Raw genomic sequence first — 26,129 nt, 5'->3', positions numbered from 1 at the left:
TCCTGTACGCCCTCTCGTCTCCATCTGAGATTCTACCAACAATAGTTGTATCATCAGCAAATTTATAGGTGGTACGAGCTATGCTTAGCCACACAGTCACAGGTATAGAGAGAGTAGAGTGATGCACACACCTTTGAGGCGCACCAGTGTTGATCGTCAGCGAAAAAGAGATGTTATTACCAATCCGCACAGATTGTGGTCTTCCAGTTAGGAAGTCAAGGATCCAATTTCAGAGGGAGGTACGGAGGCCCAGGTTCTGTAACTTCTCAATCAGGATTGTGGGAATGATGGTAATTAATGTTGAGCTATAGTCGACAGTTGTGTTGGGCATGTGGCCAAGTGGTTAAGGTGTTTGTCTAGTGATCTGAAGGTCGCTAGTTTGAGCCTCAGCTGTGGCAGCATGTTTGTGTCCTTGAGCAAGGCACTTAACCACACATTGCTCTAGTGTCTGCGCGAGGAGTGGCGCCCCACACAGACTTCCAATCTGCGCCTTGTAAGGCATGAAAATGCCCGACGCAGGCCTCTTATGGTCTGAGTCGACGTTCCCCTCCCCCTATAGTCGATGAACAGGATCCTGACATAGGTGTTTTTGTTATCCAGGTGGTCTAAGGCCATGTGACGAGCCACTGAGATTGCATCTGCTGTTGACCTATTCTAGCAACAGGCAAATTTCAATGGGTCCAGGTCCTTGCTGAGGCAGGAGTTCAGTCTAGTCATGACCATTCAAAGCATTTCATAACTGCAGATGTGCGTACTACCAGGCGATAGTCATTAAGGCAGCTCATATTATTCTTCTTAGGCACTGGTATAATTGTTGACTTTTTGAAGCAAGTGGGAACTTCCACCTGTAGCAGTGAGAGGTTGAAAATGTCCTTGAATACGCCCAACAGTTGGTTGGCACAGGTATTCAGAGTCTTACTGGGTACTCATCGGGTCATTCTGCTTTATGAGGGTTCACCTTCTTTAAAGACAGTCTAACATTGGCCTCTGAGACAGAGATCACAAGGTCATCAGGTGCAGCAGGGTTCGTCACAGCTGTAGTTATATTCTCCCTTTCAAAGCATGCATAAAAGGTGATGAGTTCATCTGGGAGTGAAGCCTCGCTACCATTCATACTATTGGGTTTCGCTTTGTCAGAAGTAATGTCTTGCATACTCTGCCAGAGTTGTCGTACATCCAATGTTGCCTCCAACCTCAATGGAAATTTGTCTCTTTGCCCTTGAAATGGCCCTTTGCAAATCATACCTGGTTTTCTGGTACAGACCTGGGTCACCAGACTTGAAAGCCACAGATCTAGCCTTCAGCAGATGACGTAAATCCTGGTTTATCCACAGCTTTTAGTTTGGGAATGTACAGTAAGTCATTGTAGGCACACACTCATTCACACAGGTTTTAATTAAGTCGGTAACAACTGCAGCATACTCATCCAGATTCGAAGATGAATCCCTGAATACAGCCTAGTCCACCGTTTCAGAGTTCAACCGGAAAAGTGTGAAGTGATTCACTTTGGAAGGTCAAATTTGAAGGCAGAATACAGGGTTAATGGCAGGATTCTTAGCAGTGCAGAGGAATAAAGGGATCTTGGGGTCCACATACGTAGATTCCTTGGAGTGCCCATGATTGTTAAGAAGGCGCATAGTGTATTAGTTGGCAGATTGAGTTCAAGAGCCACAATGTAATGTTGCAGCTCTATAAAACCATGGTTATACCACATTTGGAATGTTCTGTTAGTTATGATTGCCTCATTATAGGAAGGATAGAAACCATAGAAACATTACAGCACAGAAACAGGCCTTTTGGCCCTTCTTGGCTGGGCCAAACCATTTTTCTGCCTAGTCCCACTGACCTGCACACGGACCATATCCCTCCATACACCTCACATCCATATACCTGTCCAAGTTTTTCTTAAATGTTAAAAGTGAGCCTGCATTTACCACTTTATTTGGCAGATCATTCCACACTCCCACCACTCTCTGTGTGAGGAAGCCCCCCCATGTTCCCTTAAAATTTTTCCCCCTTCACACTTAACCCATATCGTCTGTTTTTTTTCTCCCCTAGCCTCAGTGGAAATAGCCTGCTTGCATTCACTCTATCTATACCCATCATAATTTTATATACATCTATCAAATCTCCCCTCATTCTTCTACGCTCCGGGGAATAAAGTCCTACCTTATTCAACCTTTCTCTGTAAATCAATTTCTCAAGTCCCGGCAACATTCTTGTAAACCTTGATGTGGAAGCTTTAGCAAGGGTGCAGAAAAGATTTACCAGAAGGCTGCCTGGATTGGAGAGCATGTCATATCAGGATGAGCGAGCCAGGGCTTTTCTCCTTGAAACTAAGGAGGATGAGAGGTTATTTGATAAAGGTGTATAAGATGATAAGAGGTATAAATCAAGTGGATAGCCAGAAGATTTTTTCCTTGAACTTTAATAGCTAATATGAGGTTTTTATTGTATGGTGACTGGAGGAAAGTACAGAGGAGATGTCAGAGTTAAGTGGAACACGCTGCCAGGCGTGGTGGTAGAGGCAGATACATAAGGGACATTCAAGAAACTTGCAGCTATCTAAGAACTCATGGGTAACAGAAAAATAGAGGGCTATGTAGGAGGGAAGGGTCAGACTGATCTTAGTATAGGTTAAAAGGTCAGCACAACATCATGGTCTGAAGGGCCTATTTGTGCTGTAATGTTCTATGTCTGATTATCATGGAGGGGGAGCTGAATTTGAAGAAAAAGTACAGAATTGTGGTGGAACACAGAACAATCATATGATTCTTTTGACAGTTATCTTGAAGAAATTGCAGATTTCCCAAGACAAAATCACCTGACAATACTGAAGAAATGAAGAGATCTGGTAGGTAAGTTTTAAACCACTCCTCCAGATATTGCAGAAGTGGTATTATGCTTGACCTTTAAAAATAAGGAGAGAAACTGTGATAACGGACCTCAGTTACATTCAAGGGAGATGCAATTTGGTTAGAAATGAGGATGTTCCATGCTGGGAATTCCCAAAAAGATGGATAGACTTGATAGGCAATTTCAAATTTACAATCTTTGTGGTGGTGAGTTTAAGGGAACTCGTGTGGGAATGGCAATTTTTATATATTTTTTAATTTATTTAGAGATACAACATGGACAGGCCCTTCCAGCCCAATGAGCTGCATCACCCAGCAATCCACCCATTTAACACTAGCCTAATTACAGGACACCCACGTAGTCATGGGGAGAACTCCAAACTCTGGAACGCTTTATAGTCATAGTCATAGTCATACTTTATTGATCCCGAGGGAAACTGGTTTTCGTTACAGTCGCACCAACCAAGAATAGAGTATAAATATAGCAATATAAAACCTTAAATAATTAAATAATGTAAATTATGCCAGGAAAGAAGTCCAGGACCAGCCTATTGGCTCAGGGTGTCTGACCCTGCAAGGGAGGAGTTGTAAAGTTTGATGGCCACAGGCAGGAATGACTTCCTATGATGCTCAGCGTTGCACCTCGGTGGAATAAGTCTCTGGCTGAATGTACTCCTGTGCCAGTACATTATGTAGTGGATGGGAAACATTGTCCAAGATGGCATGCAACTTGGACAGCATCCTCTTTTCAGACACCACTGTCAGAGAGTCCAGTTCCATCCCCACAACATCACTGGCCTTACGAATGAGTTCGTTGATTCTGTTGGTGTCTGCTACCGTCAGCCTGCTGCCCCAGCACACAACAGCAAACATTTGCTGTACTAGCATCGCACTAACCACTACGTTAATATGGCACCCAAAAATGCAGAAAATTTCTGGTGGATTAATTTGAGATGACTAGTATGTGTCTTTTTGTTTCAGATTTTAAAAAAAAGTTGCTTATGCATGAAAAGAGCAAACCAAATTTTCAATTAAACCTAACAGTTTTCCAAGTCTTAATGACAGTCTGCTATGCATAGTTGACATATCAAATTTAGCAGCAAACAATCTTTATGCTGATGTTTTAGTGCATCTATAGAGTTCAGTTCTGCATTAATCTTTAGTGTTAATAGCTCTGGTCACTGTCATCACTTTATTAATCATGAAAAAACATGAATATAATAAACAAGTTATCTTAATGTACAAAGTGTCTTCATATCATTATGATAGATTCAATTTAATACTTTTTAAAATGAATTATACAATTTGTAGTATCCAGATCATACTATGTTCTTTATAGCTTACAAAATGAGGCTGCCATAAACAATGCTTAAGTTGAATAGTGTAAAGTGTATAGTTAACATATGATCTGTCAAGGTTCAAGAACAATAAAGAATGTCTGAATTTCTCAAAATTAGATCTGACACTTTCCTTTTTTTTGTCATTTTTTTTCATTGACAGATGTGGGCCATACAACCCCAACTGACAGACCACAAGACTTTTTAAATTTAAAATGAAATACTCCAAACAGATAAATTTATGTTCTTTCACAATGTGTTGAAAAGAACAAGTAAAGTTCATTCATAAGGGATTTTATACTGGCTCTGAAAGTACAGAATGTAATCAGTAACTATGTTCAGATCCCTGCAAGAAAATGTCAATTTATCGCTGATCTGAACAGAATTAAACTTAAGCTGACAGAATATGGGATCATTGACTTCCACTTGTTTTTAGATTTTAAGGGTCTTGCAATCTTCAAAATTCACTTGTGCCATGAATTTGTCCGAAATGCGAAATCATAGCGCCAAATCATTTTTTTCTTACTTAACACCAGCAATGCTATCTTTCAGCTTAGTGCTTCTGCCAATACACCCTTTAACCCCAGAAAGATAAATGCTCATTCAGCAGCATAAGTGATATTTGATTCATCCAGTACTTAGATTACCATGGTTTCTTACTCAACAGATATTGCTCAAGCCTTTTTAACATTTTTTGTCGTTTATTAGATTTCCAAAGTCCATTGTATTTCACCTCCACATTACTTTTAGGTTGATTTCTATTGGGCTTTGCTCTAATTGTTCTGGAAGAAAGTGGCACCAAAGAATAATGCTACCAAGGGGAACATCCTCCAGACAGTTCACTAAACTACTTCCTTCACATCTTCTTTTCTTTCAAATTTGGTTTGGCTATAGTTGGAGCCTGTGATCTACCTTTCAGCGCCTGTGATCTACATTGTGGTGGTGTGTTTTCAGGCCGATTGAGCGATCTACCACTGTGCTGTCTCCAAGGGTGTTCATGAGTCTTCGGGCAAAGCATGTGGCCAGGAGGCCAAAAAGCCTGGAGATGGTGTGCAAGCTTATGATCAACTCCATTTCTCATCGATCTCACCGTTTAAAGCATTGAGGAAGATTGAAATCATCGAGGAGAGTGAGGGGTGTGAGCAAGTGTTCAGCGCTGTCTACCGCCATTCGCTTGCTGCTGCTAGAGGAAGGTATCTGCATGTGATGGTCTTTCTCTCCCTCTCGCTCACTGCTCCCAAAGGAAGGTCCCTGTGTTCAGATGGTTTCTCTCTCCTTTGATGCTGTTAGAGGATGGTGCCGGAGTTCTGGGTCTGCAGTTTGTGGATTGGACTCTGTAGTTCACATTATGATGTGATTCTGGTTTCTGGTCACTCCTCTTTTCATTGCTACTTTGGGCGATTCCGAATCAGAGCGGCCTGCAGATAATGAACACTAAGCTGAACTAAAATATGCCTGGACTTTTTCAATTTTGTGTTTTATATTCTGTGTGCTTAGCTCAATTTTTTTGTTGTTTGCGCAATTTGTTTTTTTTTGTACATGGAGGGGAGGGGTTTGATGTTTTTCTTTGAACAGGGCTCATGGTTTTTCTTTGTTTCATGGCTGTCTGTGGGGAAGACAAATCTCAGGGTTGTATACTGCGTACATACTTCAATAATAAATGTAGCTTGAATCTTTGAAGTGATCAGGCATTTGGTTCTTTTTAAAAATTGTTTCACAACAACGTGAAGACAGTAGTGTGACCCAAGCTGATGGAGCTTTAGACTGACTTCAGCACTTGGAAGCAAGCTATTTCCTCTCAGATATGGATGCATTAGTAAGCATTCCCCTTGGAATACAGATGAGAGAATAAAAAAAAGTAAGACATGCTGCTAAAACAAGAGAGTGGATTTCAATTTCATTGTGAAACTTTACATGAAAGTCAAAATAAAAACTGCAGATACTGCAAATCTAAAATAGAAAAAAAAGCGTTGGAAATACTCAGCAAGTTAGGTAATATCTGTATGAACAGAGACGTTTTTATCTAGGAAGAGCCTCCAACAGAACTGGAAAGGAGACAAAAGAAGCTTATTAAGCTTCAGAGAGGGTAAGCAGTGAGATATCTCTGATAGGTGAAAAATTAGGTGGATCAATGTGAAACTGTAACCAAGGTTTTCTAGTCTGTGTGCAAACAGAAGAAATATGAAAGTGGAAACATAGACATAATAATGTAAGAATTATAGAAAAAAAAGAGCAAGAAGACATTCCAAACAAGTGAGGCTGGCCATATCTTCCACTCCGAAAGTAAAGGAAGGATGGTGAAAGACAAAGAAGGCACTGATACAGACTGAAATGAATTAACCTTACATTGTTGAACTGCACTGTACTGGGCCTCATTGTAACAGTGCAGAAGGCCACAAGTCCGAGTGGGAATGGTAAGGAGAATTAATGTTGCTTTTTGGACTGAGCACAGGTACCCTGCAAAGCTATCACCCAATTTGCCAGTGGAAGGTTTACTCAGCCTGACCTCTGGGCATTTGTTCCTTTTCTGCAGTTTTCAATTTTTACATTTTTTTGTCCATATTCCTACTCTTCAGCTCTCATTCCCTCATTTACAGCTTAACCCTATGGTGCAACCCACTTTTCCCTGATCAGGGACCTTTCCACCATCTTTCCTGCAATGTAACAACCCTCATCATCTCCGTCCCAGACCTAATTGAAGGATCTTCAACTTGAAATATTTACTCTGTTGCTCTTCCCACAAATGTGGTCTCATCTCAAGTATTTTCAGCATTTTCTATTTTTATTGTTAACTATTACATATCTGATTATTTAAATCATCTCACAGTTCACTGCTCTATAAAGTATATCACTGATATCTACCTTTCATTTCCTCTTAACAATGGCAACTAGGCTGAAGGCATGATGGATATTCTAGAAGCAACCTACAATGTCAGCAGTATTGAACAAAACAAAGGTTGGCCACAGTGTAATAAGAATCCTGCTGGTGGGGGTGGTGGGGTTGTTGCCTTGCTGCTGCTTGTGCGTGGGAGGGGGAGTTGGGGGGGCTATGGGGTTCTAACATTTTAACTGTCATTCATTTCTTGGGGCACTCCTCTGTTTTTTGTGGATATCTGTGAAGAAAAAGAATTTCAGGATGTATATTATATACATTTCTCTAACATTAAATGCACCTATTGAAACAACATGGTTGATGATTTAGTTGCACAACCTTCCATGCCTATTCAGCATGCATATAAAGTAATGCCACATGAAATATGACAGAACAGGCCATTGGCAAGCTGAAAGATCCTTTGCTATCTGAACTGTTCTGCTGGAGCAATTTTCTGCTCAGCTTAGTTCTAAATGATCTATTGTTTACTTTGAGATTGTGATTCCTGGTTCCAGATAAGTCAGCCAGGGAAAACTTCAAATACGCTTCAGCCATATCAAGCTTCAAAGGAATATTGGGTGTTTTTATAAGATCACCTGTCATTTTTCTAAGTTCTAGAGATCAAATTATGTCTTACTTTTCTGAATTTTAGAGTGTAGGTCTGCTTTAATCCCTCCTCACTGGTTAACTCCCTCAGTCCAGGAATCAATTTGGTTAACTTTTGTTGCACTCTAATTTGCAAGCATTTCCTTCATTAGGTACAGAGACCAGAACTATACACAATATTTCAGATATATAATTGCAGTAAGCTGGCTGTATTCTTGTACAATCTCCTTACAATAAATGCTTGCTGTACCCGCATGTTAACTTTCACTGATTCATGTACAAGACAACTTAAGTGACTTTGAACACTGATAGCTTTTAATTTTTAACTATTTAAAAAAACTTTACTTTTCAATTCATTCCACTTACATTTATGTCCTTTACCATACAACAAAGTTATCCTCATCTTACTGAAACTTCTGATTCTTCCTCATAACCCGCACTGTAACCAACTTTGCAGTGTTGGTGAACTTTGAGATACACCTGGTCCTTTCATCCAAAGTATCATGAAGATCTGTGGTACCCACTAATCACAGCCTTTCAATCAGACCCATTTCCTTTTATGGAATGCTTTACGGCTAGTAATCAATCTTGAAACTGCATCAGTACATGCCTCCAATGCACGTGGTCCAATTTTGTTCAATAACCTACAGGACAGTCTGAATGAATGTCTTCAGAAGACACAAAAAATACTATATCCATTAGTTCACCCTATCCTGCTTGCTATAACCTTAAAAACCTCAACAGATCCATCCTTTTCACAAATCCTCACTTCTATATTGAATCATATTATTATTTCCTACAAGCAATGCAACAACTTCTTTACTTAAGATGACAGTACTTTCCTCAATACTGCTGTCAAGCTACAAGTCAGGTTCAAGGTCCTAGGAGTGAATGTCATCAACACCCTGTCCTCATCCAACCACACAGAAGCAACGACCAAGAAAGCTTACAAGAGCCTCTACTTACTCACAAATTTGGCATGACCCTTTGATTTTTATCAATTTTTATAGATGCACTATAGAAAATATCATATCTGGAAGCATCATGGATTGGTATGGTAAATGCTTTGCCCATGACTGCAAGAAACTTCAGTCAATGGCACGGCTCACCAACATCCACTCCATGTTAATGCTTCAGTAAAGCAGCCAGCATAATGAAAGACTCCAACTAACCTAAATATACTATCTCTTCCCCCTCCCACTGGGCAGGAGATAAAAAGGTTTGAAAACATGTACCACCAGACTCTAGAACAGTTTCTATATTGCTCCCTATTACTATTGATGGTGAGGACATGGATGTGGTGAGGTCCTACAGTGGCATGCAAAAGTTTGGGCACCCCAGTCAAAATTTCTGTTACTGTGAATAGTAAGTGAGTAGAAGATGAACTGATCTCCAGAAGTCATAAAGTTAAAGATGAAACATTCTTTTCAACATTTTAAGCAAGATTAGTGCACTACTTTTGTTTTGCACAATTTTAGAGTGGAAAAAAAGGAAAAGAGCACCATGCAAATGTTTGGGCACCCCAAGAGATTTGAGCTCTCAGATAACTTTTACCAAGGTCTCAGACCTTAATTAACTTGTTAGGGCAATGGCTTGCTCACAGTAATCATTAGGAAAGGCCAGGTGATGCAAATTTCAAAGCTTTATAAACACCTTGACTCCTCATACGTTGCCCCAACAATCAGCAGCTATGGGCTCCTCTAAGCAGCTGCCTAGCACTCTGAAAATTAAAACAAATGCTACCCACAAAGCAGGAGAAGGCTATAAGAAGATAGCAAAGCATTTTCAGGTCATTGTTTCCTCAGTTCATAATGTAATTAAGAAATGGCAGTTAAAAGGAACGGTGGAGGTCAAGTTGAGGTCTGGAAGACCAAGAAACTTTCCGACAGAACTGCTCATAGGATTGCTAGAAAGGCAAATCAAAACCCCCGTTTGATGGCAAAAGACCTTCAGGAAGATTTAGCAGACTCTGGAGTGGTGGTGCACTGTTCTACTGTGCAGCGACACCTGCACAAATTTGACCTTCATGGAAGAGTCATCAGAAGAAAACCTTTCCCGCGTCCTCACCACAAAATTCAGCATCAGAAGTTTGCAAAGGAACATCTAAATAAGCCTGATGCATTTTGGAAACAAGTCTTGTAGACTGATGAAGTTAAAATAGAACTTTTTGGCCTCAGTGAACAAAGATATGTTTGGAGAAAAAAGGGTGCAGAATTTCATGAAAAGAACACCTCTCCAACTGTTAAGCATGGGGGTGGATCGATCATGCTTTGGGCTTGTGTTGCAGCCAGTGGCATGGGGAACATTTCACTGGTAGAGGGAAGAATGAATTCAATTAAATACCAGCAAATTCTGGAAGCAAACATCACACCATCTGTAAAAAAGCTGAAGATAAAGAGAGGATGGTTTCTACAACAGGATAATGATCCTAAACACACCTCAAAATCCACAATGGACTACCTCAAGAAGTGCAAGCTGAAGGTTTTGCCATGGTCCTCACAGTCCCCTGATCTAAACATCATTGAAAATCTGTGGATAGACCTCAAAAGAGCAGTGTATCCAAGACGGCCCAAGAATCTCACAGAACTAGAAGCCTTTTGCAAGGAAGAATGGGCGAAAATCCCCTAAACAAGAATTGAAAGACTCTTAGCTGGCTACAGAAAGCGTTTACAAGCTGTGATACTTGCCAAAGGGGGTGTTACTAAGTATTGACCATGCAGGGTGCCCAAACTTTTGCTTCGGGCCCTTTTCCTTTTTTGTTATTTTAAACTGTAAAGGATGGAAATAAAAAAGTAATCTTTCTTAAAATATTAAGGGAATGTGTCATCTTTAACTTTATGCCTTTTGGAAATCAGGTTATCTTTTACTCGCTTAGCTATTCACAGTAACAGAAATTTTGACCAGGGGTACCCAAACTTTTGCATGCCACTGTACAAGTACCTGGGGGTGCACCTGGATGACAGACTTGTGTGGAGCACCAACACAGAGGCTGTGTACAAGAAGGTCCAGAGTCGGCTCCACTTCCTGAGGAGACTGAAGTCCTTTGGAGTATACAGGCCTCTCCTTCACATGTTCTACCAGTTTGTTGTCGTCCGTACAATCTTCTATGTGGTGGTAGGTTGGAACAATGGCATCAACACGGGTGATGACAACAGGCTCAATAAACTGATCAGAAGGGCTGATTCTGTTATGGGAATCAAACTGGACCCATTGGAGGCTGTAGTAGAACAAAGGACCCAATGGAAAACCCTGGCAATTCTGGACAATATTTCTCTCCCTCCGCATGCCACCTTGGCTAAACAGAGAGGCACTTTTAGCAATAGACCAAGACAATTGTGCAGCTCCAAAGAGCACTATATGAGGTCATTCTTATCCTCGGCCATTAGGCTCCATAATGAGTCAACCTATAGCCGGGGAAATAATAATCTCCTCTTGTTAGCCTGTTTGTGGTGACATTTTTTTATTCTTTCTACTTTTATTCTAATATTTATATCTGTGCATTTGTAATGTTACTGTGACACTATAACTTCCATTGGGATCAATAAAGTATCTATTTATCCATCCATCCCATAGTATTAAAAGTACTGAATGGTCCCCTTGTACGATAAGATGGACTCCTGACTCAGAACCGAACTCATTATTGCCTTGTCATATATTGTCTTCTGCAGAATGCTTTTTCTGTAACACTTTATTCTGCATTATGTCATTGCTTTTGACTTGTATTATCTCAATGTTCTGATATGATGAAATGAACTATATGGATGGCATGCAAAACAAAGCCTTTCAACTGTATATCAGTGCATGTGGCAACAATAAACAAATTTACAAACTTAAAGTACACAAAACACTGGAGGAACTCAGCAGGTCAGGCAGCATCTATGGAAAGGAGTAAACTGTCGACATTTTGAGCTGAGACCCTTCTTCAAGGCTGAGAAGGAAAGGGAAACATGCCTGAAGAGAAAGGTGGGGAGGGGAAGGAAAGAGGCTAACTGGGAAGTGATAGGTGAAGACAGATGGGTGGGAAAAATCAAGACCTGGAGAAGAAAGAATCTGATAAGAGAGGAGAGTGGACAATAGGAGAAAAGGAAGGAGAAGGGAACCCGGGGGAAGTAATAGGCAGGTGAGAAGAAGTGAAAGGTCAGAGTGAACCATAGAGGAAAGTGGAAGGGGAGTGAAATTTCTTCATCAGAGGGAGAAATTGATATTCATGCCACGAGGTCATCAGGGGCTGGAGAATATCCAGACAGAACATAATGTGTTTTTCCTCCACCCTGAGAGTGGCCTCATCTTGGCACAAGGTGCAGAGGTATTCAAAGATGTGGTCCTCTAATTTACTCACCAATGTAGAGGAGAAGGCTGCATCGGGATCACGGACATAATACATGACCACAGCAGGTTCACAGGTGAAGGGCTGCCTCACTTGGAAGGACTGTTTGGAGCCCTGAATGGAGGTGACGGAGGAAGTGTATGGGTAGCTATAGCACCTACGCTGCTTGCAGGGATAAGTGCCTGGAGGGATATTAGTGGGGATGGACGTATTGACAAGAGAATCGTGGAGGGAATGATCGTTGTGGAAAGCGGAGGGAAGGGTATTAAGATATGTTTAGTAGTAGGATCCCTTTGGAGATGGTGGAATTTGCAAAGGATAATGTGTTAGATACAGAGGCTGAAAAATTGGTAGGGAAGGACAAGAGGGACTCTATTACGATTACAGCGGTGGGAAGATAGGGTGAGCACGAACGTAAGGGAAATGGAGGAGATGTGGGTGAGGGCAGGATCAAAAGTGGAGGGAAGAAAATCCTGTTCTTTAAAGGAGGAGGACATTTCTGATGTCCTTAAATGGAGAGTCGCATCCTGAGAACAAATGTAATGGAGGCAAAGAAACTGAGGTAAGTGAATAGCATTTTTACAGGAGACAGGGTGGAAAGAAGTATAGTCGAGATAACCGTGGGAATCAGTAGGTTTATAGAAGATCTCGGTTTACAGTTTGTCCCCAGAGATAGAGACAGTGAGATCAAGAAAGGAGAGGTAGGTGTCAAGAGATGGACCAAGTGAATTTAAGGGCAGGATGTAAGTTGGAGGCAAAATTGATAAAATTGACGAACTCAGCGAGGGTGCATGAAGCAGGACCAATGCAGTTGTCAATGTAGCAGACAAAGAGTTGGGGAGTATACCGAGGGAAGGCTTCGAACATAGACTGTTCTACATAGACAACAAAGAGGCAGGAATAGCTTGGGCCCATTGATAACTCTTGAGTTTGGAAATAGTGGGAGGAGCCGAAGGAAAACTTTTTCAGGGTAGAGACCAGTTCTACCAGATGAAGGAGGATGGTAGTGGAGGGGTACTGCTTGGTTCTTTTGTCAAGAAAGAAGCAGAGGGCTTTGAGGCCTTCCTGATGGGGGACATAAGTGTATAGGGACTGAACATCCATGGTGAAGATGAGGTGGTCAGGGCCAGGGAACTGAAAGTTACTGGGAAGATCAAGGTCATGAGAAATGTAATGGATGTAGGTGGGAAGGGACTGAACAAAGGGGGATAGATTGGAATTGAGACATGAGGATATGACTTCAGTAGGGCAGGAACAGGCAGAAACAATAGGCCTACCTGGATAGTCTGGTTTGTGGTTCTCTGGTAGGAGGTAGAAGCAAGCAGTGTAGTAAGGGAACTATGAGTTTGGTGGCAGTAGTTGGGAGTTCCCTAGAGTGGATGAGGTCAGTGATGTCGTCAGAGATCACTTTCTGACGGTGTGGACTGGGGTCCTCCTCAAGGAGTAGGTATGAGGAGTGTCTGAGAGTTGTTACCTGGCCTCAGCAAGGTAGAGGTTAGTGTGCCATACTACAACAGCACTGCCTTTCTCAGTGGATTTGATGGCAAGGTTGGGACTACTTCTTTTTATGCTGTATAACAATGATTTAGATGATGGAATAGATGACTTTGTTGCCAAGCTTGCAGATGATATGAAGAGTGGCGGAAGGGCAGGTAGTGTTGAGGAAACACGTAGGCTACAGAAGGACTTAGGCAGATTAGAAAAATAGGCAAGGGAGTGGCAAATGACATACAATGTTGGAAAATGCATGGTCATGCACTTTGGTAGTAGAAATAAATGTGCAGACTATCTTCTAAACAGGGATTTCAAGAGGTCTAGAATACAAGAACAGAGATGTGAAGCTGAGTCTTTATAAGGCAATGGTGAGGCCTCACCTTGAGTACCGAGAAAAGTTTTGGGTTCTTCGTCTAAAAATAGGTGTGCTGGCATTGGAGAGGGTTCAGAAGAGGTGCACAAGGATTACTCTGGGAATGAAAAGGTTATCATACGAGGAACATTTGATTGCTCAGGGTCTGTACCCGCTGGAATTTAGAAGGATGAGGGGGGATCTCATTGAAACCTTTCAAACGTTGAAAGGCCTGGACAGAGTAGATGCGCAACAATGTTTCCCATGGTGGGGGAGTCTAGGATAAGAAAGCACCGCCTCAGGACAGAGGGGTGTCCATTTAAAAAAGGAATGCGGAGAAATTTGTTTAACCGGAGGGTGGTGAATTTGTGAATTTATTATCATAGGCAACTGTGGAGGCCAGGTCGATAGGTGTATTTAATGCAGAGCTTGATCTGTTCTTAGCTGGACATGGCATCAAAGGTTACGGGGAGATGGCTGGAGAGTGGGGCTGAGGAGGGGAAAAAAAGATCAGTCATGACTCGATGGCCAAATGACTTAATTTTGGTCCTATGTCTTACTTCTTATGGGATTGGTGCGGACAGAATGGAGAGCAGTGCATTTCTAAGGGGTCAGGTTGGAGGTGAGAGAAGTGTTGAATTTGAAACAATTGATGTCTTGTCGGCAGTTAGAGATGAAAAAATCCAGAGCAGGCAGAGGACCAGAGCAGGGAATCCAAGAAGGGGAGGAAGGTTGGAGATAGGAGAAGGGGTCATCAATGCAGCATATGTTATTCTGGTCAAAGAAATGGGCTTGGAGGCGGAGGTGACAGAAGAAGAGCTCAACATCATGGTGGGTGTGAAACTCCCTTAGGTGTGAACGAATGGGGACAAAGATGAGGCCCTTACTGAAGATGGCCTTAGAGAGGGGAAGGTCAGAGGGAATAGTGAAGGCCCAGCATGGATGAGAGCTGGAATCAAAGGGGAAAAGAGAGCTGAAGTGTCAGAGGAGACAGGAGGGTTAGGTTGTTCAGGGAAAGTGGAATGGGAGGGAGACAGAGGCTCTGAGGAACCAAGAGCTGACAGTGGGGCCTGAGAGACACGGGATTTCAGAGTGGTGCTCAGGGAAAGGGGAGACTGGGGATCCAGCAGCAGGGCGTAAAGTCTCAATCTGGAGGTGCTGGCAGTCAAATTTAATTTGCCCAAGTGGGAATGTCTTTTCTCTCATAGGCATTTTTCTGTGGATACTGTCAAGGATCTATAACATTTTGTAAGATGACCACCAGTGGCCAAATATCATTCTGCATAGTTTTTAAAAGTAGTAACCATGGAATGAATATCACTAGGATTGATAGATCTGTTGGTTTTCTTGCCCATTAATTTCTCTATATTGATTTTCATTAATTGTTCCTTGTTATATACCAATGTAAGTCTTAAATACTTGATTTCTCCTTCCACTTTCCTTAATAATTTCTAGGTCCTCTTTTGGAGAATTCTGAAAATTCTCCAATCTACAGACTTCTTAGCAATTTTAGCAGTTTAGTGCCTGCTTACTGGTACTACCCTCAATAGCTTTATCTCCAGACTGGCTCCAAAATGTGGTTTATTTCTACAGGGAGATGGGAAATTCTTCAAGCTTTTCTCCAACCTTATTCACCCAAAGCAACACTGGAGAAGCTCAGCAGGCTGGGAAAAATCTGTGGAAAAGAGTAAAAGGTTGACATTTTGGGCCAAGACCTTCATCAGGACTCAAGGACTTATCTACTCATCTTCCAGGATGCACTCTTCCATGCTCTGCCATACCTTCAGATCAGAATTACTTCTTGCAAAACTACCAGAACTTATTTCAGCTACGATGTGCTACCCCCTGTTTTTTATTAATGAGTCAGAATCTAACTTTAAGAGGGGCAGATTAGCTTAAACTACTGATGAATTCAGCCTCTCAACAATGCTGGTTGGTTATTAATTTTGGAAAGAACAGTATGGAATCAGGATGAATTTATCATGTCACCTACAACACAATCATACAAGTATATCACATAACACAAATCTCTAGTTATTTTTGGGCCTATCAATCTAGTATCGCACAAATCACATCCACCCAACTACTCTGGCATTGTGAAGGATCAAAATCCAAACCATCTTATTGATTTTCTAGTTTTCTTTTCAAAACCTATTGGGATATTGGGGCAAATTTTAGTTTATTGAGCTATAGCTATAAAATGACTCCAAAAATATGGAAAACGTTTCATTTTGTAATATGCTACATAAAAATACATCCCCTATGACTGAGAAGGTAAAGGCCCTGCCTTGTGCAGAACTCAACCAAAGAATGAAAGATCCTAAATTCAAATGCCAACAATGTTTGCTGATATTAGCTAAAACAGCAGAATAAATGAACTTGTTCTGTGCCCTGGATTTCATGCAAATGAATGTTAATCATATAAGACTCTTAGCTTCGACTGTTGACCACAGACTTCTCTTGTTACTCGACAAACTTATGTTTCAATAGGTACATTTAACGTATACAATATACATCCTGAAATTCTTTTTTTTTCACAAATATCTCTGTGTTAGCTGTGGCTCAACATCTAACACTGGTACAAGACTCAAGTCATAGAACTAAGCACTGTAATCTTGATGATCTTGCCTTTTAGATAAGATATCAAGTTAGGATCATGCTGCTCTCTGAGGTGGATATAGAAGAATCAGTGATAACACTTTGAAGGATATCAAGGAATTATTCTCAGAGCATGGACCTATATTTATCCCTCTTTTAATACTGGAATGGCTGTTTTTGAAAGCTTGCTGTGTGCAGAAATGACGTCACATTGTTATATATTGTTCATAATGCACTGAAAGCAATGGAAGAAGGTACCCTATAAATGCAATCCATTTGTTTTGCTTGTTTCCATTTTAGAAGTGACAAGTTTATACAGTCCAAATTTACAAAACAAAATTTTCATATAGATTAGGTACTTCACTTTCCTTTGAAATTTGGAAGTAGGGCAAATAATTCATAATTTAATAGTTTCAATTACTTATCTAAAATGTTTTAAGTGATTTTTTGAAGCAATTTACTTAGATATGGTTTTTCTGTACAGGTTAAATAAATTTGAGTCTTTAAAAGTGATCTGAACGCAAGTAGATTAATGGGAAAAGAATATTTGTTTTATTCTGTATCAAGTAGGTTGTAAAAAAAGAAATATACTTTGCACTAAAGCATGAGAAGTCCCTTGGTCAGGAAACTTGATTGCAATTCCTCAGAGTCTGAAAGCTTGGCCATCTGAATTGAATTAGGCATGTTATGTACTTTCAGACATTTGCAATCTGAAACCTCATGTAAATTTAGAACATACCTTAGACTTGAGCCTCTGGCAACCAATGCTTTATACAGCAGCATATATTATAATAAAACTGACAATCTAAAGCTGTTAACATGATATTTCTCGATGATTAAAAACGGCAAATTAACAAAACGTAATACTTGGTTTCGGTAACAGAATTAACTTGTTTGAGCAACTGCATATTTCAATTAAACAAGTAAACTTTGTTGGTATGATAGTTAGTTTTAAAAATTTAAACTGAGAAAAGACCACAAACCTAACACATGTTCCAAACAAATCCAAAATGAATAAATGAAAATGGTTTCTTATGTGACATAGCTGTAATATTTATTTAACTTGCATTAATGCATTTGTAATTTTAGACTGCATACTCATCAGCAGATTTGTACCAAAAGGCCTTGTGAAGGACACAGGAAAAGAGCTCAAATTTCAAACTATTAGTCCTAATCAATATTTGAGGCAAAGTTTCATCTCTTGGGTCCTTAATGGTAGGAATTCCTGGAGCCAAGAAATGAATAAAGCTAGTCTCATGATTAGATGATGGAATCATTAGGATACACTATCCAGATGTTATGCTGCTTTCCGGTACAGTGCAGTCAAATACAATGGCTGCAGATGGAAGCTTATCCAACACCAACTTGTTCCTAAAGTCTCACTTTAAAAACTATACAGCTCTGAATTTCTGCCATGTTGTGCTGCCAAACTGAAGCACAAAGAGTTTTTCTGTAAACTTGGACAAGACTTTGGGATCTCAAAATCCAAGTGCCCTGCAATATTTTTTGTTGCCTTAATTCCACAGAGATTTATGCCAACACAGTTCTTCTCTCTGCTCAGCAATCATTCATACCATGGGAAAAGATTTTTAAAAAGTTGACTTGCATCTAATGGCTTCCTTACATGAATTAAGCTGATGAATACTGAAATGTATATTCAAGACTCGTAACAACAGGTATGTGAAAGCATCTGGTACATTTATTCAATTTTGTAGAATAAGTTTGATCTTTTAACATCTTGTGAAGTGAGAAACTGATACTTGAACCATTTGTTAAAGAATCAATTTGATAATTTGTAGAAAAGTGACATCCACTTTTAAAATTAAACAGAAAGTTATGAGAAATCTGAAATATGGATCTATGCAGTTAATATTTACTATTTTGTTCATTTTTCAAGACTTATTCATGCAGACTCAACTTGTATGCGTGCAGTTTCGATATTGTGTATAAGTATGTTTAGTACCAGGATATTGGGTGCATTTAAGTTCATTTTACAAATTATTTCAAGTTATACTAAAAAGCAAAAAGAAATTCTCAAGGGCGTAATATCTAAAGCTAGGTTTTACAATAATAGTTGCACTATGCTTCAATAATGCAGCTTTTCTGTTTTAAAAACAGAAATTATTTTCACTACTCTAAGAAAATTAACAAGAGTGCAGACATAATAATGTTGCAGAAGGGTTCTTAGAGACACTATTTATTTCACCTTTGAGATCTGGACTCCTTGTTTTGTAATTGTTCTCTCTTGAAATATTATTTTTTATATATGTGACCTATGAATCCAATTGCTTTCTGCACTGTTTCGAAAGAGATGCATTATCTTGAAAAACAAATTGACATACATTTTAAAAAATAGATGTGAATGATATCAAAATAATCAAAACAATTAATTTCCACATATATTTGGCAAAACTTAATAGAAGGTAAAATTAATCTGTTTACTCAAAGGGCTATATTTGTATTTATTCATGATAGTCAATCTAATGTACACTTGATTAAGATTAAATGCTCTCATAGTCAACATACTGAAATTTATATATCAGCCTTTCAATACAAGAATCTTATCAAAATATTACCAGATTTTAATTGCCCTATAATTGTTTTTGAATAATATCTCCTTACATTGCATTAGATAAAATGTGCAATTAGAAAACGTGTGAAGAATAACAATAACCTCATTACAGAAAGTTACATGTGATCATCCCTGTAGCACTATTAACAAAATGAGTATTCTGGGGTAAGTTCCAGTGAAGATCAAATAAAAACTGAATCACCGAGACCTGCAGATTCTAACCATAGCTCAGTGAAGAATTAACTGTGTGATAGACCTTCTTGGCTTACAAAGCAAAAGACATTTTTTACAGCCCAAATCTCAATTGGTTGTAAAGGGGTTCCCAGAGACTTCATTAATCATCATGATCCAACATACAAGAGTGAGATACAGATATTTACTCATGAACTAAAGCAGCAAAGAGAAACCTGAAAGAATAGTACGTCCAGGAATAATCTAATAAATATTCATATCACAGGAGAGGAAAAAAACAAAACTAGGAAAATTCAAAATTCAATTGCAATTAACCAATATTATAGAGTTTATCGAAGAAGTTACCAGGAAAGTTAATGAAGGCAAGGCAATGAATGTTGTCTACATGGACTTTAGAAAGGCATTTGACAAGGTCCCGCATGGGAGATTGGTCAAGAAGGTTTGAGATTCAAGATGAGGTAGTAAATTGGATTGGGCATTGGCTTTGTGGAAGAAGCCAGAGAGTGGTAGTAGAAGATTGTCTCTCTGACTGGAGGACTGCGTATAGTGGAGTGCCACAGGGTCTTTTGTTGCTTGTCATCTGTATCAACCATTTGGATGATAGTGTGGTTAAATCCATCAGCCAATTTGGGGAAGGCACCAAGACTGAGGGCGGGGGGGGTGTAGTGAATAGTGAGGAAAACTATCAGAGCTTGCAGCGGGACCTGAACCAACTGAAAAAATTAGCTGAAAAGTGGCAGATGGAATTTAATGCAGACAAAGGTGGGGTGTTGTGCTTCAGTCAATCCAAACAGGTCTTACACAGTGAACAGTAGAGCACTGAGGAGTGCAATAGAATTAATGGATCTAGGAATACAGGTCCATAATTCAATGAAAGTTGTTTGGGTCATAAAGAAAGCTTTTGGCACATTGGCCTTCATAAATCAAAGTACTGAGTAAAGGAGATGGGACAACAACAGGAATTCTGCAGATGCTGGAAATTCAAGCAACATACATCAAAGTTGCTGGTGAACGCAGCAGGCCAAGCAGCATCTATAGGAAGAGGTGCAGTCGACATTTCAGGCCGAGACCCTTCGTCAGGACTAACTGAAGGAAGAGTGAGTAAGGGATTTGAAAGCTGGAGGGGGAGGGGGAGATGCAAAATGATAGGAGAAGACAGGAGGGGGAGGGATAGAGCCGAGAGCTGGACAGGTGATAGGCAAAAGGGGATATGAGAGGATCATGGGACAGGAGGTCCGGGAAGAAAGACGGGGGGTGGGGGTGACCCAGAGGATGGGCAAGAGGTATATTCAGAGGGACAGAGGGAGAAAAAGGAGAGTGAGAGAAAGAATGTGTGTATAAAAATGAGTAACAGATGGGGTACGAGGGGGAGGTGGGGCCTAGCGGAAGTTAGAGAAGTCAATGTTCATGCCATCAGGTTGGAGGCTACCCAGACGGAATATAAGGTGTTGTTCCTCCAACCTGAGTGTGGCTTCATCTTTACAGTAGAGGAGGCCGTGGATAGACATGTCAGAATGGGAATGGGATGTGGAATTAAAATGTGTGGCCACTGGGAGATCCTGCTTTCTCTGGCGGACAGAGCGTAGATGTTCAGCAAAGCGGTCTCCCAGTCTGCGTCGGGTCTCACCAATATATAAAAGGCCACATCGGGAGCACCGGACGCAGTATACCACCCCAGTCGACTCACAGGTGAAGTGATGCCTCACCTGGAAGGACTGTTTGGGGCCCTGAATGGTGGTAAGGGAGGAAGTGTAAGGGCATGTGTAGCACTTGTTCCGCTTACACGGATAAGTGCCAGGAGGGAGATCAGTGGGGAGGGATGGGGGGGACGAATGGACAAGGGAGTTGTGTAGGGAGCGATCCCTGCGGAATGCAGAGAGAGGGGGGGAGGGAAAGATGTGCTTAGTGGTGGGATCCCGTTGGAGGTGGCGGAAGTTACGGAGAATAATATGTTGGACCCGGAGGCTGGTGGGGTGGTAGGTGAGGACCAGGGGAACCCTATTCCTAGTGGGGTGGTGGGAGGATGGAGTGAGAGCAGATGTACGTGAAATGGGGGAGATGCGTTTAAGAGCAGAGTTGATAGTGGAGGAAGGGAAGCTCCTTTCTTTAAAAAATGAAAGGAGATGGGATGTTATGTTGACGATGCTGATGAGGCCTAATTTGGAATATTGTGTGTAGTTTTGGCCACCTACTTACAAGAAAGATCTAAATAAGTTTGGAAGAGTACAGAGAAAATTTACAAGGTATGCCAGGACTAGAGGGGAGATTTGATAGAGATATACAAAATTATGAGGGGTATAGATAAGGTAAATGCAAGCAGGCTTTTTCCACTGTTGGACTACAACTAAAAGTCATTAGTTAAGGGTGAAAGGTGAAATGTTTAAAGGAAACATGAGGGGAAACATCTTCCATGCTGTATCTCAAACAAAAAATAAATATTTCCATGTGACATTTTTCACGTCTTAACACAAATTAAGATGCAAAACTTTGCAAGCATTGCATCAAAATATCTTACCTGTGAACATAGTAACATAACCAGTTCTACAACAGAGGTACTAGACTTCATACACACCAGGCCTGCAAAAGATTACAAACACATTTGTTTTGAGAATTATATAATAATTTGAAACAGCATAACTAGTGCCATATCTTGAAATATTATAAGAATTACAACAGTGGCTCAATACAAAACTTTGGTTTATTATTTAATTGCTAAATATTGTCATTAGTTTAGGTGGTCATGATACCCACGTTTTTCTAGAAGCTAAATAGCATTTAGATCATCCCATGACCAATTTCATTTTTTAAAATTGCAAGATAAAGTGAAGAACTGTAAATCTAATGGTATGCATTATGTAATACAGTAAATATCTTTCTGTTCAGACATCTTGTCTTTTTATTGCTGTGTATAAAAATTACTGCATTGGTTAATATTTAACGGTAAACTATATTCACAATGCATCTTGAACCAAAAGGACAAAAACTACTACTGTTTGTAATGACAAGTCTTATTCTGTTTCTGGAGTTTTCAGTGCAGAATAATTAAATACTACATCCACAGTTATTATCAATCTATTATAAAGTTGTACAAGATGTGTTGAGGCCTAATTTGGAGAATTGTGTGCCGTTTTGGTCACCTACCAACAGGAAAGATGTAAATAAGGTTGAAAGCGTGCATAAAAAATTTACAAGGATGTTCGCTTGTCTGGAGGACATGAGTTAAGATTGAATAAGTTAGAACTTTATTCCTTAGAACATAGGAGATTGAGGAGATTTGATGGAGGTATATAAAATTATGAGCCGTATAGACAGGGTAAATGCAAGCAGGCTTTTTCCACTGCGGATGTTGGGCACGTGGCCAAGTGGTTAAGGCGTTCATCTAGTGATCTGAAGGTTGTTAGTTCGAGCCTCAGCTATGGCAGCGTGTTTGTGTCCTTGAGCAAGGCACTTAACCACACATTGCTCTAGTGTCTGCGAGAAGTGGCGCCCCACACAGATTTCCAATCTGCACCTTGTAAGGCATGAAAATGCCCGACGCAGGCCTCTCATGGTCTTAGTCGATGTTCCCTCCCTCCCCTGGGTGGGACTACGACTAGAGGTCATGGGTTAAGGAAGTAAACTTTTAAGCCAAGTTTGATACATGGATGCTAGGGTATGAAGGGCTATGGTCCTGGTGCAGGTCATTGGGAGTAGGCAGTTTAAATGGTTTTGGCACTTTTCTATGACTTAATAAAATCAACACATATGGTATATTAAATTATCATGCAAACAGAATTTATTAGGCAACCTTATGCCTGGAATCCTAGAAGCTTAGAGAGAAGATTATACAAGTACTAAAGCTAGGTCTCTGAAATTGCTTGCTGCTGATCTCTTTCACTCAGCTCTTAAAATAAATCTTTTAAAAATATTTAAAGGCTCATTATATAAATTATTTATCTGTGAATCTAAATCACGTCCTGGCATAGAAATTCAGCTCTGAAACCTCATCTCAGTAATAACACTACTGTAATGGAATAACCTGGATCTTGCAGACATGGGTGAAACAGCACTGTATATTGCTTACTCTGAAGCATGTGACTCACAGTGATTCAGCAATTCCAAATTGTGATCAGGCTGAATTTGGTTAAGTGACCTTTGTCATCCAGCTCTGGTGGCTAAATCAAAATGCTTAGCAACTAATTACAATCATGGTCTGAATTTTCACCAACAAAAGGCAAGGAAATATAGTGCAACATTTTAACTAAATTTTTTGAACTATTCACAGAAACTAAAAACATTGGAACTTATACAAAATTGATGAGAAAAAGATTATTTCAAATTTCAATATTTAAAAAATATCTAAGATAATTACAATCCAAAAGTCTTTCATTCCGCAAGGTTCATCTTGAGGACAAGGTCATATAGTTGGGATGATTTTCTACAGCAATTAATGTTGAAATGAATTGAAATAAATTGAATTTATTTCTTACACCTTCCACATATATAAGGAGTAAAAACTTTATGTTATGTCTCCGTCTGAATATGCAATCTGCAATTTATAGTAATTTGTAATAAATAGTATGTACAACAGAACAGTTGAAGGATTAAACATCCAATAGGCTATTTCGGATCTAGTACTGCATAATACGCAAGATTTCATAGTGAAGAATCATAGCATAGGAAATTTTCCAATTTGGTTTTGGGGTATCATATTTGGGTTTGAAACTAATGTGGATGCATTGTATGTAATCTACCAAAATTCCCTGGATTCCGGAGAGGTCCAAGGCTGAGAAAACTGCTGATGTGGACAATTATTGAAGAAAGAAGAGAAATAGAGAACAGGAAACTGGTGCTAACAAGCCTAACACCAGTGAAAATTAAAGAAAATCTGCAAATGCTGGAAAACTAAACACAAAATGCTGATATCTGTAGAAAGAGAAATGGAATTAACATTCCACACCTGACAAAGGGTTCTTCTGTTCATGACTGCAATCAAAGCTGCTAAGTGCATCTAGCACTTTTGTAACCAGAAGATTCAATACATTTAAATTTCCAGGGAGTATTTAATAAAGCGTCACATAAAAGATGACGTATAAGAGTTGCCAAGATTGGGGCTAATTTACTGGTAGGGATAGGGACATGGCTAACTCCAGCAAACAGAGTAAAATTGATCATTTTTGAATTGGCATTCAGTAACCATTGGGGTGCCACAACTGTCAATAATTTATAATAATGACTTGGATATAGTGACTGAGTATACTACAAATCCGGAGCGATAGAGCAGTGAAAGAAGTACATGGAGTAAAGCCAGATCTAACATATAGAGAGGCTTTGAGGAAAGAGAAGCAGAATAAAGGGTGTAAAGGTAGGAAGGTAGAAGGGCTGAAGTGTGTGTACATCAATGCAAGAAGCATCAGGAACAAAGGTGATGAACTGAGAGCTTGGATACATACATGGAATTATGATGTAGTGGCCATTACAGAGACTTGGCTGGCACCAGGGCGGAATGGATTCTCAATATTCCTGGATTTCAGTGCTTTAAGAGGGATGGGGGGGGGGTAGGAGAGGAGGGGTGGCATTACTGGTCAGGGATACTATTACAGCTACAGAAAGGGTGGGTAATGTAGCAGGATCTTCTTTTGAGTCAGCATGGGTGGAAGTCAGGAACAGGAAGGGAGCAGTTACTCTATTGGGAGTATTCTATAGGCCCCCTGGTAGCAGCAGAGATACCGAGGAGCAGATTGGGAGGCAGATTTTGGAAAGGTGCAAAAATAACAGGGTTGTTATCATGGGTGACTTCAACTTCCCAAATATTGATTGGCACCTGATTAGTTCCAAGGGTTTGGACGGGGCAGAGTTTGTTAAGTGTGTCCAGGATGGATTCCTGTCACAGTATGTTGACAGGCCAACTAGGGGGAATGTCGTACTGGATCTAGTATTAGGTAACGAACCCGGTCAGATCACAGCTCTCTCAGTGGGTGAGCATCTGGGGGACAGTGACCACCACTCCCTGGCCTTCAGCATTATCATGGAAAAGGACAGAATCAGAGAGGACAGGAAAATTTTTAATTGGGGAAGGGCAAATTATGAGGCTATAAGGCTAGAACTTACGGGTGTGAATTAGGATGATGTTTTTGCAGGGAAGTGTACTACGGACATGCAGTCGACGTTTAGAGATCTCTTGCAGGATGTTAGGGATAAATTTGTCCTGGTGAGGAAGATAAAGAATGGTAGGGTGAAGGAACCATGGGTGACAAGTGAGGTGGAAAATCTAGTCAGGTGGAAGAAGGCAGCATACATGAGGTTTAGGAAGCAAGGATCAGGTGGCTCTATTGAGGAATATAGGGTAGCAAGAAAGGAGCTTAAGAAGGGGCTGAGGGGAGCAAGAAGGGGGCATGAGAAGGCCTTGGTGAGTAGGGTAAAGGAAAACCTCAAGGCATTCTTCAATTATGTGAAGAACAAAAGGCAGACAGGAGTGAAAGTAGGACTGATTGGAGATAAAGGTGGGAAGATGTGCCTGGAGGCTGTGGAAGTGAGCGAGGTCCTCAACGAATACTTCTTTTTGGTATTCATCAATGAGAGGGAACTTGATGACGGTGAGGACAATGTGAGTGAGGTTGATGTTCTGGAGCATGTTGATATTAAGGGAGAGGAGGTGTTGGAGTTATTAAAATACATTAGGACGGATAGGTCCCCGGGGCCTGACGGAATATTCCCCAGGCTGCTCCACGAGGTGAGGGAAGAGATTGCTGAGCCTCTGGCTAGGATCTTTATGTCCTCGTTGTCCACAGGAATGGTACTGGAGGATTGGAGGGAAATGAATGTTTTCCCCTTGTTCAAAAAAGGTAGTAGGGACAGTCCGGGTAATTATAGACCAGTGAGCCTTACGTCTGTGGTAGGAAAGCTGTTGGAAAATATTCTTAGAGAATCATGGTCTGATCAGGG

General features: G+C 40.4%; 1 protein-coding gene across 4 annotated transcripts in view; it reads right to left on the bottom strand.

Moving 5' to 3' along the window:
• Positions 1-26,129, bottom strand: part of nbeaa (neurobeachin a) — an 868,656-nt gene that overhangs the window by 410,175 nt on the left and 432,352 nt on the right. For all 4 annotated transcript variants that reach the window (XM_063054331.1, XM_063054330.1, XM_063054328.1 and 1 more), the window contains one exon: positions 21,721-21,782. In XM_063054331.1, coding sequence (XP_062910401.1) covers positions 21,721-21,782 — 62 coding nt within the window. The remainder of the gene's footprint in view (positions 1-21,720; positions 21,783-26,129) is intronic.

The sequence above is a fragment of the Mobula hypostoma genome, chromosome 7 (assembly GCF_963921235.1).
Source record: "Mobula hypostoma chromosome 7, sMobHyp1.1, whole genome shotgun sequence".
Taxonomy (NCBI): domain Eukaryota; kingdom Metazoa; phylum Chordata; class Chondrichthyes; order Myliobatiformes; family Myliobatidae; genus Mobula; species Mobula hypostoma.
The sequence above is the reverse complement of the archived record's forward strand: the minus strand, read 5'-3'. Positions and strand labels throughout refer to the sequence as shown.